Source organism: Leopardus geoffroyi, chromosome C2 (assembly GCF_018350155.1).
Source record: "Leopardus geoffroyi isolate Oge1 chromosome C2, O.geoffroyi_Oge1_pat1.0, whole genome shotgun sequence".
Taxonomy (NCBI): domain Eukaryota; kingdom Metazoa; phylum Chordata; class Mammalia; order Carnivora; family Felidae; genus Leopardus; species Leopardus geoffroyi.
In genome coordinates this window covers 83,988,564-84,006,788 of record NC_059333.1, presented here as the reverse complement: position 1 = coordinate 84,006,788, position 18,225 = coordinate 83,988,564, and the positions used below count along the sequence as shown (strand labels likewise).

At 42.9% G+C, this 18,225-nt stretch overlaps 1 protein-coding gene across 3 annotated transcripts in view; it reads right to left on the bottom strand.

The window, feature by feature from the left end:
• Positions 1 to 7,844, bottom strand: part of MCF2L2 (MCF.2 cell line derived transforming sequence-like 2) — a 262,524-nt gene extending 254,680 nt beyond the window's left edge. The window contains exon 1 of one of the 3 annotated variants that reach the window (XM_045502829.1): positions 6,719 to 7,844. In XM_045502829.1, coding sequence (XP_045358785.1) covers positions 6,719 to 6,794 — 76 coding nt within the window. In that variant the 5' untranslated portion in view covers positions 6,795 to 7,844. The remainder of the gene's footprint in view (positions 1 to 6,718) is intronic. The other 2 variants (XM_045502827.1, XM_045502828.1) reach the window with 2 other exon arrangements.
• Positions 7,845 to 18,225: the final 10,381 nt, after the last annotated feature.

The following is an 18,225-nucleotide window of genomic DNA, read 5'->3' as shown; positions in this document are numbered from 1 at the left end:
GAGAACCCAGAAATGGCCCAAAAACGTATGGGTCTTTGACAAAGCAGAAAAGAGTATCCAATGGAGTAAAGACAGTCTCTTCAGCAAATGATGCTGGGAAAACTGGAGAGCAACATGCAGAAAAATGAACCTGGACCACTTTCTTACACCATACACAAAAATAAACTCAAAATGGATGAAAGACCTAAACATAAGACAGGAAGCCATCAAAATCCTAGAGGAGAAAACAGGCAAAAACCTCTTTGACCTCAGCCATGGCAACTTCTTACTCAACACGTCTCCAGAGGCAAGGGAAACAAAAGCAAACATGAACTATTGGGACCTCATCAAAATAAAAAGCTTCTGCACAGTGAAGGAAACAATCAGCAAAACTAAAAGGCAACTAACGGAATGGAAGAAGATATTTACAAATGACATTATCAGATAAAGGGCTAGTATCCAAAATCTAAAAAAAGTATCAAACTTACCCAAAAAACAAATAATCCAGTGAAGAAATGGGCAAAAGGCCTGCATAGACACTTCTCCAAAGAAGACATCCAGATAGCTAACAGACACGTGAAAAAATGCTCAACATCACTCATTATCAGGGAAATACAAATTAAAACCACAATGAGATACCTCATCTCACACCAGTCAGAATGGCTAAAATTAATAACTCAGGCAACGACAGATGTTAGCAGGGTGGAGAGAAAGATGATCTCTTTTGCACTGCTGTTGGGAATGTAAACTGGTGCAGCCACTCTGGAAAACACTATGGAGGTTCCTCAGAAAGTTAAAACTAGAACTCATGTGTCAATGTCTGAGCTACAAAACTGTTAAGAAAATGAATCTGTGGTGTTTTAAGCCAGTGATTTTGTGGTAATTTGTTATAGCCACGTAGAAAATGGATACAGAAACCAATATTTCCATGCCTCATGGGTGGGCATGCTAATCCTCCCATTGAGAGAAGGAGTTGTGCCCCCTCCCCTTGAATCTGGGCTGGGCCTGGGACTGCTTTGACCAAAAGAACTTGGAAAAAAATGACTTAACAGGACATCAAGCCCAGTCATCAAGAAGTCCTGGCAGCTTCTTGCTTCACCCCTATCAGAGACCTGAGCTTTGAAGTAAGACCTGGAGAAAGGACCACATGGAGAGGACCTGGAAGATAAGATGCCACCATGGAGAGAGACCACATGAGGGAACATCAAACCATCCCCACAGCCCCAGTTGCCATCTGATTACAACAGCCTGAGAGAATTATGAGATATAATTAAAGGGTTGCTGTTTCAATGCACTAAGTTTTGGAGCAGTTTATTACCTAAAAAACAGACAAATGAAACAGCAAAACACTATCCCACAACAGCAACAACAAAAGTTCATGGTCTATTATACATGTTGTATCACAAGAATAAATCCAGTTTAAATAGGCCTTCTAAGGAGAAGTAATTTTCACTGAAGAAATCAGTATATAATTTTTCACTCCGGAGTCTTTGTTGAACAACCTGGGGAATCTTGCCATCTTAACAATAATAAGTCTGATCTGTGAACATGGCATGTCTTCACAGTTATTTGGCTCTTTTAATTTCTTTCAACAATGATTTATAGTTCTTAGATGACATGTTTTCACCTCTTATTAAATTTATTCCTGAGTATTTTGTACTTTTTTATGGTATTGTAAATTGGATTGTTTTCATAATTTCATTTCCAGATTATTCATTGCCGATGTTTAGAAAGTTTGTTTTTTGGATTTTTTCAAATTTTTTTTTAAAGTTTATTTATTTTTGAGGGAGAGAGAGAGCGCGCAAGCAGGGGAAGGGCAGAGAGAGAGGAAGACAGAATCTGAAGCAGGCTGCAGGCTCCGAGCATCAGCACAGAGCCCTACGTGGGACCCAAACCCACGAACCGCAAGATCATGACCTGAACCGAAGTCAGATGCTTAACCAACTGAGCCACCCAGTTGCCCCTAGAAAGTTTGTTTTTGTATATTGACATTGTATTCTGAAACCTTCAACTCCTTTATTAATTCTAACAGCTTTTTAAATGTATTCCTTAGGATTTCCTATTTACACAATGTCATCTGCAAGTACAGATAGTTTTACTTCTTCCTTTCCCATCTGGATGCCTTTTACTTCATTTGCCTAACTGTTCTGACTAGACTCTCCAGCATGTTTTTTGTTTGTTTTGTTTTATAAATTTTAATGTTTACTTATTTCTGAGAGAGAGAGACAGAGTACAAGTGGGGGAGGGGCAGAGAGAGAGGGAGACACAGAATCCAAAGCAGGCTCCAAGCTTTGAGCTGTCAGCACAGAGTCTGACACAGGGCTCTACTCACAAACTGTGAGCCTGACCTGAGTTGAGTCAAGCACTTAACTGACTGAGCCAGTCAGTTAATACTGGCTAGCGTAATGCTGAATCCAGCATAATGTTGAATAGAAACGGTGAGGGTAGACATCCATGTCTTGTTCCTGATCTTAAGGGGAAAGCATTCAGCTAACCCTGATGTTAGCTGTGGGTTTTTAAGATACCCTTTATCAAGTTGAGGAAACTCCTCTCAATTCCTAGTTTGTTGGGTATTTTTTTAATCACAAAAAGGTATGAAATTCCATCAAATACCTTTTCTGCCTCTACTGAGATGATTATGTGGCTTTTATTCTTTATTCTATTGATACAGTGTATTACATCAATTGATTGTCAGAGGCTAAAACACCCTTGCATTCCTGGGATAAATCCCATTTGATCATGGTGTGCAATCCTTTTTATATGTTGCTGGATTTAGTGCTCATATTTTGTTGAGGCTTCTTGTATCAGCATTCATAAGAGATATTAGCCTGTAGTTTTCTTTTCATGTAATGTCTTTGTCTGGTTTTGACATTGGGTAACACTTGCCTTTAAAATGAGTTAAGAAATGTTCCTGCTCTTCTATTTTTTAGAAGACTTGTGAGTAATTGGTATTAATTCTTCTTCAAATGTTTGATAGAATTTGCCAGTGAAGTGATCTGGTGTTTCACTCTTTCTGGATTCTGAAATTCCATAAAGGAACAATGTGATTCTATAGTCCAGAATAAAGGGTAAAGGATAGTTCTACTTGTGTACTGCATGGGTAAAACACACCTGGACACTTCTCACATGTGAACTGCATATTTTTGAGGGTACCTAACAAACTAACAAAATCCAAAGAAGGAAGTCTCCACAGTGAAAGACATCATATGAAGAGCTTTTGAAGAGCTAAATGTTTACCTGAAAAATGGGATTTAGGAGGCAAAAGAGTTATCCACAAACACTTCAGAATTGTGCTTCAAAATATAAAAATTTCCAGAGTGCCTGGGTGGCTCAGTCAATTAAGGCTCTTGTTTTCAGCTCAGGTCATAATCTCACAGTTTCATGGGTTCCAGGCCCGCATCAGGCTCTGTGCTGACAGTGCAAAGACTGCTTGGAATTCTCCCTCTCTCTCTCTCTCTGCCCCTACCCCACTCATGCTGTTTCTGTCTCTCTCAAAAACAAACTTTTTTTTAATGCCTTAAAAATATATATATATTTATATTTATATGCATTTATATATATTTATATATATTTATATATATATTTATATATATATAAATATATATATATATATATAAGTTTACTGGTATTATTCAATACTCAAAGTCCACTCCAAGGCACAACAAATCATTCATTTATTCAATGAACTTTATTCTGCATTTCCTTAGAAGGAGGCCCTGTGTTAGGTAACTGCCTAGGATAGATAGATTGATAATGTAGAGTCTAGGAGCAGAGATAAGACAAGCTCACAAAAACTAACCATAGTACAAGGGAGAGAATGAGAGGTGTCATGTGAGTAGAATAAAACCTACTTTGAAATTCAGAGGCAGGAGTCTTTATTTCCCACTGGCAGGACAAAGGCACCTGGAAAAGGAAGCATTGAGTTGAGCATGAAGGGTGTGTACGAATTTTTGTGGGGAGAAATATATTAAGAGGTCATTCCAGATGGAGGGAAAGCAGAAGCAAAAGTTTAGAGGTGGAAACAGAGTCAGACATTATGGTGGAACAAAGCTGAAGAAATGAATAGCCCAAGCTGACCAACAATACAGGTAGAACTATCAATTATTGGGGCATAAAACTAGAAGGGTGCCAAATAAAGTACAAAGAACTTGTATTCTAAGCTACAGAGAATGACTATGCAAAGGTACTGTTAAAGGTTTTAGAAGATACAAATGCTGTGTATAGGTGTGGGTGTTTATTCCTGGTATAAGTTAGAGGCAAACATGGGAGAGGCAGGAGGCTTGCACAATTGTTACGAGAAATGAAGTCCCGAAGCAGGTCTCAAGAAGGCCACAGTGGTGTTTGGAGAGAGACCAATGAGATATTTCAGAAATTGAATCAACAAACCCTAGACCTGAACTGGCAAATCTAAGGGACGGTGGAAACAGCAGAAATCCCAGCTGGAGGAGGAACTGGCTGGCGGGGGGACTGAGAGTGGCAGAGTGAATATGGAAGTACAGTGTTATTACCCAGATGAGTGGTTAGGATAGAACTGGGGGAATGTTCTAACCTACAGTCTTGCTCCAAGCACTTCTCAGCCTTTCCCCAACTCCATAGGGCTCAGAGGCTGCTTGACAAGAAAATGCCTGAAAAGAACAATCAAACACAGAGCCAGATGTCCTGGACAGAATCCTCCCTAGCAGATGCTTCACTGGCTACCCAGTGTAAGTGTCCATAATAGTAAGGGCTGGTTGCCCCCTCAGTGAGATCCCCAAATAGACGATCTGAACGGCTGCCTTCTGGTCCTGCCATTCTTTACCTCTGAAACCTTAAAAGATGAACTTTCTAAGTCTCCTTCATTTGTAACATGGGGATGATAATGTATACTACATCTATTTCACAGGTTTGTGAGGTTACACAGGAAGATGAAGACTGCTGTAAGACGCACAAATGCCAGAAGTTCTCTGAGCAGAAACTAAAAAAAAAAAAAAAAGTCATGTCTGTATCTTTCATAGAGCTAAGTATAGAAAAAGGGAGGGAGCAAGGTGGGCAAGAAAATACCACAGCCTGGACCCCAGGGGCCTGTGTTAACCAAGGAATATTGCCTACCAGATCTTCGAGAAGATCCCATTATCCAGAGAAACAGGAGGGACCTTGATAATCATCCAGGTCAACCTCCTTGTTTAACAAATGGGAAGTTTTACCCTGAGAGAGGCCCAGTGATCTGACCAAGATCTTTAGTGGCATATGGGGATATGGCCAATAACACATTCACAGTTTAGATGGTGATTTTACCCACATCAGTTTACAAATAGCCTTTGAGCTGGGTGGGAAAGGATTATTAAAATTCCCATTTTTTAGTGTGAGGTTCAAAGACTTGTCCAGGAGGGATTCAAATCCAAATGGCCATACGCCCCAGCCCACTGCTCTTTCCTTACAGCACAATTTCACACACATGTGCCATTTCAAGCACAATCATTTCAGCATTCCATATATTTCAAACTCCAAATTGTTTGTTTCAGCCTGCCTTCAGCAATATTTCACATTCAACCTTCCCCAGTAGAATTCTACTGACTTTTCATCTTAAAGAAAAACCAGTGCAGCAGCCACCTTGGTACCAGAAACATATTTTAAAATGAATCATCAAAACTGGGTCTTTCCAGATAAATCATCTTCACAAAGTATATCCCTATATGTGTATCATTCAAGACGTATATCATTATTGCACTAAATACACTGGACTAGGGTGCTCGAAGAGCAATGATAGTTCATTAATTGAAGCAATATGTAACATACAAATGCTAAGAAGGCCTTTTAGCAAAGGAGTGGAACACCGAGGTAAAAACTTCCTCACTTTATCCGTAAAAACTAATTTGCATTATGGAAGGATCTCAAAGTTAGTGACCAACACTGCGAATGACCCCGATAATTCTAGTCATCAACATCCAAAGGATTTCTACCTGAATGTGTTTTTATTTGGGGAGGCCCAGGGAAGGGGTGGGGGAAGAAAAGGCTAAGGTGGAATCAACGCAGCAACTGCCTCAGTGTCCTCTTTACTAAACAGGGCCTGTCCTTCCACCACAACCCTTATTTCAGGAGCAAGGCATTCATGTTCAGCTGCCCTTTTTTAACTCAACAGAAGAGGGTTAACATTGCTCAGTCCCTTGAAGCTTGCAAGGCTTCTCATTGGGGTTCATTAGGAGTGTGCTGACACCTCCAGGCGGTACTACCAACGGGCCGGGAGCCCGGCTGTGTAGCGACCCTCTACCTTAACCTGCGTTGCACTACGCGAGCTTGGGAACGAGCCTCGGGCGCTTCGCAGTACTTTCTGCTGGAAAGCACCGGCATTCGTTCCTCAAGTTCCCTCTCCTTTCTCTTCATCTCGTAAAACCTCTACACAACTCCCCACCCCGACCGGGTCTGCGCAGGTAACTGATCCTCAGAGCCCAGCAGCCCCCGAGGGGCACTAGGCACCTGCCTGGTGAAGGCACCTGCCACCGGCCTGCCCCGGCCTCGCCGGGCGTGGGGGACCTCAGGGATGCCCCCCGCACTAGCCGCCTCCACAACCACCACCGCCAGCAGCAGCAGCAGCAGCAGCGAGGCCGAGAGGCCGGGCCCGCGCCCCACGACCTTCCCACGGAGGGCGCTGCCCGGGGGCTGTGGGCTAGCGCGGGGAGGACACCGGCTCCCGAGACTACGCCCCCACCTCCATTAATAAAACGCAAGGGGGGGGGGGTAAAAAAAAAAAAGCTCCATTTACCGACATGAGTGATCACTGTGGCCAGTCGCCGGCTGAGCTCCTGGGGGGCCATTTCTTCCTGTAACCAAAATAGCATTTCACCGAAAAGCCACTCAGTGTATAAACAAAACAAAGCAACAGGAAAGTGTTTGTATGGCTGCTAATGGATGGTGTTTCAAAAGCATCTCCTCCCGAGGATGCGATGCCCTCACACTCTTCCTCTCTCTCTTCAGGCACAAAACGAGTCACTCCCAGCCCAGGCCAACTTTCCTGGGCCGCTCGGCCAGCCCCGCTAGCCACGCCCTGCGGGGTATTGTTTTAAAGATTAAAGTCCAGTAGCTTTGCAAACGTAACGTCTGGCTTTGAGAGAGAGGGAAATGGCAGTTTTGGAGGTGAGAAAAGCAAGTCGCCCCAAAGCTCGCCGTAACCGCGCGTCAGGCTTCCCCCGCCGAGGAAGCGCGTAGGTTTCGGGATTTGCGGTCCGGATGGGTCGGGTCTTCGGCGCCGCCTTTCGGGAGGGTCGGGAAGAAGGATGCTTGGCGGGCACACGCTGAGGACGGAAGAGCGGAGCAGCGGAGGAGCGTAGGCGACAGGCTGCCTGAGGCCCCGGCTCCTGTGCGCGGCCCGCCTCCCGCCCCGCTGCGCGCCCGGAGCTCGGGTCTCCGCGCCCACCTCTCCCCGCCCGCCGCAGCGCGCACGCGCCCGAGCACCATCTGTTGCCAGGTGGAGAAGCTGCGCCCCTTGCTCTGCCGGGAGCCCGCGCTGCGGTCGCCGAAGTGGGGGGCGACTCAGGGTCTGTCCTCGCCGCTGTGGGGAAGAGGAGACAGCAATTTCCGCGCTCCTGCCGGTGCCGGAGTTCTGAACGCCGGCCTCGGCCCCTCTCCTTGCCCGCCAGGTGTCTGCGGAGCGGCCGAGGCGAGAAGAGGGCTGACGGGGAGAGGTGCAGTCATCCCGCCAGGGGCTGCTGCTCGCGCCCCCGCCCCAGGGGTTGTCACACGCAGTTATCAGCGTGCACTGGGCGCACTCGCACTTGGAGCCGGGAGCGCGGGCTGTGCGCGTACAGGGCTGGGCACGCATGTGCGACACACATCTCCACCGTGTGGGCCTTTTCCTTTGTGCAACTACTCCAGGGCGCCACCGCTCCGTCTGCCACAGAGAGGCGCGCCAATGCTCCATCCTAAAAAGGCTCTGGCACCAGTCCCACGCGGGGCCCTCCTCCCTGTCAGCTCCCGGAGCGTCTTCGAGCAGCTATCCCGCTGCAATCGCTGTCACGCAGTTTCCTCAGGTGGCCTCAGATACTACCAGACAGGTAGCAAAAGACTAATCCAGCTCAGCAGAACTCCACGGCAAAAGCCTGAGCAAATGCGAATCAATCCATTCTACAATGAGGGAGCCTGATTATCTGGTCAAAAGAATGCCAGGACCATCCCAGGTTCTGAGCCGATGTCAGGAAGCTCGGCTCTTCTCTTTGACATGTAAAACGTCAGACCCCAAACACTCTGGATCCAATTTCTAGTAGTAGCCACTCATCCCAGGGGTTTGAGGACATGCTTTCTGTAACAACTGTGGCCTGTGTCTAAGTGGTGTTAGTCCACCTAGGGCCTGCGATTCATGTAAAAGGTTACTCTTTCCTTTGAGGTATGGTCTCTTTACACGCTGCCTGCACAAGGAGAGCAACCGTTTTCATAGCAACTTCTTGCAAGAGATTCAGAAAAGGGTTAAAGGCACAAAGAAGTACGGCAGCTTTGGATTGCATTTCCATGGTGGTTTCCTCCTATTCAAGAGTCACAAGTATTTTCGAGGAACCAAAATGCAGCGTTTCTTGATAGTGGTTCAGGAGCCTGGTGTGTGGTCAGAGCCAGCTGTTGAGCTTTGATCACTAAAAACAAGCACATTGCTAAGGAGACAGATGATGTGCGGCTTTCCGGACTTTGCAGATCCAATGACCTCAGCTTCCTGGGTTAGGCCTGGTCCTTATGTGTGAGAATCATGGGAAGGAGGGAGATAGGGAAGGGGCTAAGGAAGAGGAGGCAGGAGAAGCTGATGAATAGGAATGAGGGAGAAAACGAAAGGGATACAAAAGAAATCACACTCAGAGTGCTGCTGTCCTTTCCCACATCTGTACCTTCAGTCTTCAAAGGTTTCCATGGAGATGAGTTGTCTGAGTTTATGGCAAGATGTAGCAGGCAGTGCCTGTCCTCAGAAACCAATTCTGCCCCTCATGTGTAACACATGCTTTCCCAGGGCCTCAACGGCTTCATGTGGGCTATGAGGAGGTGGGGCTGTGAACTCCAAGTTCCCTTTTCCAGTTCTGAAATCCTGTAATTGTAACTAAGAAGCTACCATTGATAGGACCGCATAGTGTTCAATGCCTCCCCTTTCCCCCAAGAAAACGGTCACTGTCTCCATTGCTTTTGTGAATATGGACATTCTTGCTGTCTTCTCTTCTTCCTGTCCACCATCCTCCTTTCCGAGCTTCCTATTCTCCTTCCTATTTATGATCTGTTTCCTGATTCTGACAAATTGCATTGCTCCCATATCTGGCAAAATCAAGGAACAAGCCAGGATAACCTGCCTCCTCCAGTGAAAGAATTAGCAACCAGTCACATCTGTTGAACATCTATTATATGCCCAGGGTTGTGATAGGTAGTGCCCAGTACAGCAACTGCCACTACCATACACTAAATGACTACTCTGTGCCTGGTGCAATGGTAGGCATTTCACAAACATCATTCAAGCCTCAAAGCAACCTTCTAAGGGCTTTAGTCTCATTTTACGGATGTTGCTAGTACAAAGACAAAACTGTGTTACTAATCTTATGAACCTAGACCATTCTCTACCTTCAGGTAAAGATTTGCTTAAGCCTGGAAAGAGAAACCATCCTCCACGCACTGCCAAGGTAGATTCCACCTCTGTTGGTGAACTCTCAGCACCACCTCACAATGAAGAGGAAAGAAAAATGACCCACTTTGGGTGACGCAGATGAGGGTGAGGGATGCCTGGGCCTCACAAGGTCACCCATTTGAGTCTAGACTTGTCGTTTTCAAGCTAGCAGAATCACCTAAAATACAGGTTTGGGTTTTGTTTTTTTTGTTTGTTTTTTTAATACAGATTCCTGGTCCCCATGTCCAGAGATCTGACTCAGTAGTGTGGAATGGAACCTGAGAAATTTCTAACAAGTCCCCAGGAAAACTGATGCTGCCGGTCCTAGGACTAGACTTTGAGCACCCTGGCCTAGAGCAGGGCTCTTCAAACTTCTTAGACTGCAAGCCACAGTGTGACATAAATTTTACATCATGTCACAGTAGACATATATACACATAATTAAAACAAAAGTTGTATGAACAATTTATTTTCCCTTACTACTTCTGAAGCCCTGAAATACTTTCTATTCAATTTCATTTTTTAAAAACAATGGCCCAAATTGGGGAAAGTTGCATTTGGAAAGCAGGGTATTATAGTTATGTAAGAAAATGTCCCTATTCTTTTATTTTCTTTTCTTTATTATCTTTTTTTAGAGAGAAAGAGAGAGAGAGAGAGAGAGAGAGAGAGAGAGCATGCACAGGAGTGGGGGAGGGGCAGAGAGAGAGGGAAAGAGAATTTTTTTTTAATGTTTATTTTTGAGAGAGATTGAGAGCACGAGCCAGGGAGGTGCAGAGAGAAAGAGGGAGACAGAGGATCTGAAGCAGGCTCTGTGCTGACAGCAGACAGCCTGGGCTCACACTCACAAACTGTGACATCATGAGCTGGCGTCTAAGTCAGACGCCTAACCGACTAAGCCACCCAGGCACCCCAAAAGAGAGAATCTTAAGCAGGCTCCATGCTCGGCGTGGAGCCCAATGTTGGGCTTGCTCTCATGCCCCTGAGATCATGACCTGAGCTGAAATCAAAAGTCAGACATTTAAACAACTAAGGCACCTAGGCACCCCCTTGTTCTTTTAGAGATGTATACAGAAGGTTTTAGGGATGAAACATCACTGTTTGTAATTTTAACTATCTTAGCAAAGAGAATAAATGAGATAAATACTGGGAAATGTTCATAATTGTTAAATCGAGGTGGCATATGGGTTGTTTTACTACTATTTATTCTTTTTACTTTTATTCATGTTTAAATATTTTTCATAATAAAAAGTTTTTTAGAATGATTGTTTGGACCTACTCAATTGCTGTTATGACCCACTGCTGCCAGCTGTTTGAAAAATTGTGTGCTAAGGCAGAGCCGAGGAAAACAAAGGGAGAAGAGGAAGAGAGATGGTAGAGAGGAAGGAAGGAGAGTGGGGAGGTGACAGGAGATGGAGGATGACAGAGAGAAGTGCACTGTGGGAGGTGATAGGAGTTATCACAAGTGCCTCAAGGTAATACCCCTCTAAAGGCTTCTTCCTCCACATCCCACTCGATCTTCAGTGTACTTTCCCCATTGGACCCTGGGCTACTTGGCAAGGAAAATACCTTATTCATCTCTGTAAACCCCAGTTCCTGGAGCAAGCCCAGAATTAGAGAACATCCATCAGTCAAAGCTTCTCATTTCACAAAGGACTTGCACCTGCCTCAACATTGCAGTGTTGCCTCTCTCCCCCAGTGCTGCCTGCTAGGATAAACCTCTCTGCGCTAGGAGCCCAGCTGTTCTAATACATAAGACCACACTGGGATTCTTGCCTAAGAGGTCACACCATGTGCCATCTACTGCACAGCTGACCGGAGAGGTGAACCCAAGAAAAGTGAAAAGTCACCTGGGCTCACACCATCCTGACAGTCATTCCACTGTCATCTGTGTCTCCTGAAACCAGGTGCCCCTGGCACAGGGGAGCGTGTGAGTATGCAAGTGCATATAGGAGGAGGGGAACAGCACCCCTGCCTCTATCTCTGTACTTCCACTCTCCTCCCCCATATATGTCCTTTCTCAAATTTAATCTATTGTCAAAATAATGTATTTTCTTTGCAGAACATATTAGCAAAGTACAGAAAACTGAAAAAAAGAGGTAGGAAAAAGGAGAGATGGAGAATTGATCATAATTACACCACCCATAGGCACAACCCCTTCGAATTTTCAAAGTGTATTTGATGCATTATTTTCATTAATAGACTATTAGAGCAGTTTTAGGCTTGCAGAAAAATTGAACAGAAAGTACTGAAAATTCCCATAAACCCACTCGCTCATAGCAGTTTCTCATATTATTAGCATCTTTTATTAGTTTGGCACATGTGTTACAATTGATGAAGCAATATAGATACATTATTATTAACTAAAGCCTATATTTTACATTATGGTTCACTCTTTCTGTTGTACTGTTCTTTGGGTTTTGACTAATGCATAATGTCATGTATGTATTCACCACTGCAATAATCATACAGAATAGTTTCATTGCCTTAAAAATCTTCTATGCTCCACCGATTCACCCTCCCTTCCCTTCAGATTTGGGGCAACCACTAATATTTTTACTGTCACCATACTTTTGTTGCTTCCAGAACGTCATATAGTTGGAATCACACGGTATGTAGCCTTCTCAGACTGACCACCCTCACTTAGCAATACGCCTTTAAGTTTCCTCTATGTCTTTTTATGGCTTGTTAACTCATTTTTTTTTTAACACTGAATAGTATTTCTTATATTCTGTTGTATAGAGGTATCTGTTTATTCATTTACCTACTGAAGAACATCTGGGTTGTATTCAGTTGCAGACAATTATAAATAAAGCTGCTGTAAACAGTGTGCACAGGTTTTTATGTGGGCTTAAATTCTTAAATCATTTGGGTAAATACCTATGAATGCAATTGTTGGATTGTGTGGTAAGACTATGTTTACTTTCGTAAGAAACTAAAACTGTGTGTGTGTGGTTTTTTTTTTTTAAGGAAGCTTCACGTGGAGCCCAATCAATGCAGAGCGCAACATGGAACCAATACAGGGCTTGAACTCATGACCCAAGATCAAGACCTGAGCTAGGGGCACTGGGGTGGCTCAGCTGGTTAAGCATCTGACTTCAGCTCAGGTCATGCATGATCTCACGGTTCATGAGTTCGAGCCCTGCATAGGGCTCTCTGCTGTCAGTACGGTAGGTTCCTGTCTCCCTCTCTCCCTGCTACCCCCAACTCGAGCATACTCTCTCTCTATCAAAAATAAATAAACATTAAAAATAATCTAAAAAAAATAAAAAAAAAGACCTGAGCCAAGATCAAGAGTCAGATGCTAAACCAACTGAGCCACTCAGGTGTCCCAAAACTACAAACTTGTCTCGTAAAACCATTTACATACCCATCAACAATGAATGAGAGTTCTTGTTGGTCCACATCCTAACCAGAATTTGGTATTTTCAGCGTTTGGGATTTTGGCCATTCTAATAGGTATTTGTGATACATCGTAGTAGTTTAAATTTGCAACTACCTAATGGCATATGATGGTGAGCAATTTTTTGTACACTTATCTGTACACCTTCTTTGGTGAGGTGTCTGCCCACTTTTTAACTAGGTTGTTTGTTTTCTTATTGTTAAGTTTTTAAGAGTTCTTTGTGGGGAGCCTGAGTGGCTCAGTTGGTTACGCATTCGACTTCAGCTCAGGTCATGATCTCGCGGTTTGTGAGTTTGAGCCCCATGTCGGGCTCTGTGCTAACAGCTCAGAGCCTGGAGCCTGCTTCAGATTCTGTATCCCCCTCTCTCTCTACCCCTCCCCCACTCACACTATATCTCTGTCTCAAAAATAAATAAACACTAAAAAAAAAAAAAGTTCTTTGTATACTTTGAATACAAGTCCTTGATCAGATATGTGTTTTGCAGATATTTTCTCCCAGTCTGTGGCTTGTCTTTTCATTTTCTTGACAATGTCTTTTGCAGAGCCGAAGTTTTTAATTTTAATGAAGAACAATTTATCAATTTTTTTCTTTCATGAATCATGCTTTTGCTGTTGTATCTAAAAGTCATTACTAGGGGTGCCTCAGTGGCACGTCAGTTAGGCATCCAGCTCTTGATTTTGGCTTAAGTCATGATCCCAGGGTTGTGGAATCGAGCCCCGTGTTGTGGGATCAAGCTCTATGCTGAGCATAGAACTTGCTTGGGATTCTTTCTCTGTCTCTTTCTCTGTCCCTCTCTCTCTCTCCCTCTGTCCTCCCCCATTCTCTCTCTCTCTAAAGTAAAAAATAATAAATAAACAAATAAATAAGTATCATTACCAAACCCAAGGTCACCTCGATTTTCTCTTTTTTAAAAAATCTTTTTTATTTTTTTAATTTTAAATTTTTGTTTTATTTATTTAGTTTTGCTTTGACAGCTTATTTTTGAGAAAGAGCACAAGCAGGGAAGGGGCAGCGAGAGAGACGAGACACAGAATCCAAAGCAGGCTCCAGGCTCTGAGCTGTCAGCGCAGAGCCCCACAAGGGGCTCAAACTCACAAACTGTGAGATCATGACCTGAGCCAAAGTTGGACACTTAATTGACTGAGCCATTCAGGTGCCCCTAGATTTTCTCTCATGTTTTCTTCTAAAAGCTCCATAGTTTTGTGTTTTACATTTAGGTCTATATCCACTTTTAGATAACTTTGTTAAAAATGTAAGGTTAGTGTCTAGATTCATTATTTTTCAGATGGATGCCCAGTTTTTCCATCACCACTTGTTGAAAAGACTGTCTTTCTTCTATTGAATTTCCATTGCTCTTTTGTCAAAGATCAGTTGACTAAAGTTGGGTGGGACTATAACAATGCACTTTATTCTGTTCAATTGATCTATTAGTCTATCATCTCACCAACACCATGCTGTCTTGATTACTGGATAAGAATGTCTATGGTCGCTGTGTATGTGTATGCATCAGATATATGTGTGGTTTATTAGATTTTGTTATCAGTGTTATACTCATTTCATAAATAGAATTTGGAAGTTGTCTCTATTTCTGTGCTCAGGATAGAATCAATAGCAACCAACTTATCTGTTCTTTAAAGTTTCTCAGTAGAATTCTCCTGTGAAATAATGTAGTCCTGATGCTTTTGTGGATGGAGGTGTGGGAAAATACAGTTCTCTGACAACATCTATTTATTCTATGGTAACCAGTTTACTTAGCTTCTATCTTTTCTGGGATATTTTGATAAATTATATTTCTTGTAATTTCATCTGTATTATCCAGATTTTCAAATTTATTACACAGAGGTGAGTAACATGATCCCATACAATTCTATGAATTTTTTGTGTAAGTTATTTCACCTTGTTTTTATTTTGATTGTACTTCCTCAGGCTAGCCAAGTGTCTATTCTTATTTTTTTTCAGATCTTATATTTATTAGTACTCCCATTTCTGTTTTCTAAATTATGAATTGCTTCTTTAACTCTTCCACACAACAACCTGCACATGGGTATTTATAGCAGTTATATTCACAATTGCCAAACTGGAAGCAACCAAGATGCCCTTCAGTAGGTGAACGGATAAGTAAACTGTGGCACATCAAGACGATGGAATATCATTCAGCACTAGAAAGACATGAGCTACCAAGCCATGAAAAGAAATGGAGGAAACTTAAATGCATATTGCTAAGTGAAAGACATAATCTGAAAGAAGTGATTACCTCGTGAAAGCTGTAAACTTCTTACTGTACATTTCTAACTATATGACATTCTGGAAAAGGCAAAACTATAAAGACAATTTAAAAGATCAGTGATTGCCAGGGGTTATTGGGGAGAGAGGAATGAATATGCAGAGCACAAAGGATTTTTAAGGCAGTAAAAATACTCTTGGGTGTATATGGTTAAAAATTCATCTGAACTCGTAAAAGTACAACACCAAAAATGAACTAAATCATAAACTATGGACTTTCAGTGATTATATGTCAGTGTAGGTTCATCAGTTGTAACAATGTACCACTCTGGTGGGTGATGGTGATAATAGGTGGGGGGGCTATGCATTGGGGGGCAATGTGTTACACAGGAAATCTCAGTATCTTCTGGTCAATTTTGGTATGAACCTATAACTTCTGTTAAAAACTCTATAGACTTGCAACCAGAAGATGAGTAAGTTCTGGAGATCTAATGCACAGCATAGTGAACTATTGTTAACAACACTGTGCTTTATACTTCAAAGTTGCTAAGAGACTAGATCTTAAATGTTCTCACTATGCACAAAAAAATAATTATGTGACTTGATAGAGGTGTTAGCTAATGCTGTGGTGGTAATCATATTGCAATGTATAGATGTGTCAAATCAACACACTGTACAGCTTAAACTTACACAATGTGATGTGTCACTTATTTCACAATACTTTCAAATACCATTATAGAAAAAAATAAAGTCTATTTAAAAAGTCTGTGATTTCAGTTTTGAGGCGATTAAGAGGGCTTTTGTAAGTATATGTTTTTCACATTCTTGAAAACATAAAATTGTGTATTCTTAGCCCATATCCCTTTATATTCTAAACCAGCTCCCTTCCCTTCTTCCCCTCAGAGGCTCTAAAGCTTAAAGGTCGTGGGGTGTTCCTTGTCCTAGAGCCTACGAGAGAGAAAGAACCCCCCGGACCACAGGAGGACCCACCTAGCCGACACCCAGGGTCCTACGAAGGCTGACAACAGGGCCGACACCTCCCCACTAGGCAGACCACCTACAGGGCAAAGAAACCGATTGGCCAATCGCCACCACGGAGCGCAGCTCTGTTCTGTGATTGGCTTTAGCGGTGACGCCCCCTCCTGAATTGCTTGCTTGGATTGGTCCATTTCTTGGCTCTGACCTGGACGGTGGCCAGAGGAGGACAAGAGACTTCCAGAAAGAATGGAGGGATGGTTTGCGTGACATATGAAACGCAGTCGCACATCAACCAAGCAGCCGGGCTTCGGGGACGTGGCCACGGCCTCTGTGGTGCTGGTGCTGCTGATGGCGACTGAGAGGAACCGGAGGGGAGCGCCCCCCGAGCCCGCGGCTGCCGCCGAGGTAAAGGTTGCTTTCCCGCGCAGGGGCGGGGGATGTTTGGCCTGCCTGAGCAGTGGGAGGTGAGGAGGGGGAGGAGGACTGGAGGGACCCGGGAATCTGCTTTCAGTCCCACCCCCACCCCCCGCCCCCGAAAGGGCATCCTCTTACACCTAGCCCTTTCCTCTCCTCCCCCTCCCTGCGTTCACCCTTCAGCCCACTGACTGCCTTAGTTTCTCCATTTGGGGGGTGGAGGACCGTGGAGCTGGGCTTGCCGTTCTCCATGCTCCCCTCGCCATGGAGTTGCCAGATTTGGCAATAAAAACACGAGACACTGGATAAATTTAAATTTCAATCAACAAATAATTTTTGCCTATAAATATATACCCAATATAACGTGAAATTTTGAACTGAGCATGTTGTTTTTTTATCTGGCAAACCTAGACTAGACTAATACTTGTACACCTCCTAACCATTTACAGCGTGCTCTCACAGCAGTCCCCGTGTGGGGAGTGTTGTTGTAATCCAAGTTCTGAAGAAGCCTGAAGAAGACTTGCCCAAGGTTATGCAACTAGTGGGTAATGAGGCCAGAACACCTTAAAAACCCATTTTAGTTCTGCTGCCCTTCATCAGAAGAAGACTCCTGGGGAGTCCGTTCTTATTGTTGGAATTAATCCAGTTAACAAAAGCAAACTTATCCTTCAGAGGGCTGGAGAATTAAGTTTATATTCAAGTTCTCCTCTACAGCATTTATATTTTAGGGAAGAAGTAACTGTATTAAGCTGTCAAGGAATATTGATTTGCTCTGTGATGGTTGAAGTATACTTTATAATGACTACACAATGGCATATCATTTGGCGTTGATGTCAGTGGACAAAGTTATACTCATATGTATTGCAAAAATTCCATACATCGCCATAAAAGTAGGGATTAAATGCATTTGGCATGTAGAGGCTAAGAGCTCGAATTCTGGAATGAAACACACCTGGGTTTAAAGCATAGTTCTGTCACTTCGATGGCAGTAGGCAAGTTATATAATCTCTCTGGGCCTCAGTTTCCTCTTCTTTAAAATAAAGATGATAATAATTGTACCCACTTCATAGGATTGTCAAGTGCCTGGGACATCAAAAGTAATTTTAGCTATTAGCTATTACATTTGACCATTAGAGTGAATCTTTGGCATAACATTCTATATTTTTAACTTTTAAATTTTTATTTCAATTTTTAAAAAGCCAAACAATTAAGAATGTTATGGATATCTGAGTTTCAGTGAAAAGAAATGTACTGTTCAATAATAGATAAAGCAAGTATTTTAGATTGTAATATACCAATTTTACCAAATCAAATATCTATAAGCTGGGCTAATAAAAATATTTATGTATCAGTTTCATTCATTGTTCCCCATGCATAATTTTATATTATTTTTATTTTCATTGTGTTTTAAACAGAAGAAACATTACCAACCACTATGGGAGAGAAAATAACTACAGGGTAATGGGTAAAGCTAGAAAATGAGTTTACATTCAGTGGTTATTTATGGTAAGGTAGACTTAGTATGTTTTAAAAACCAAAGGTCAAGCCTTACAAGAGTTTTTTATTTCTTTGTATATTGTTTTATTTCCTTAGTGTTTACAGTATTAAAACAGTTTAATTGCAGACTAT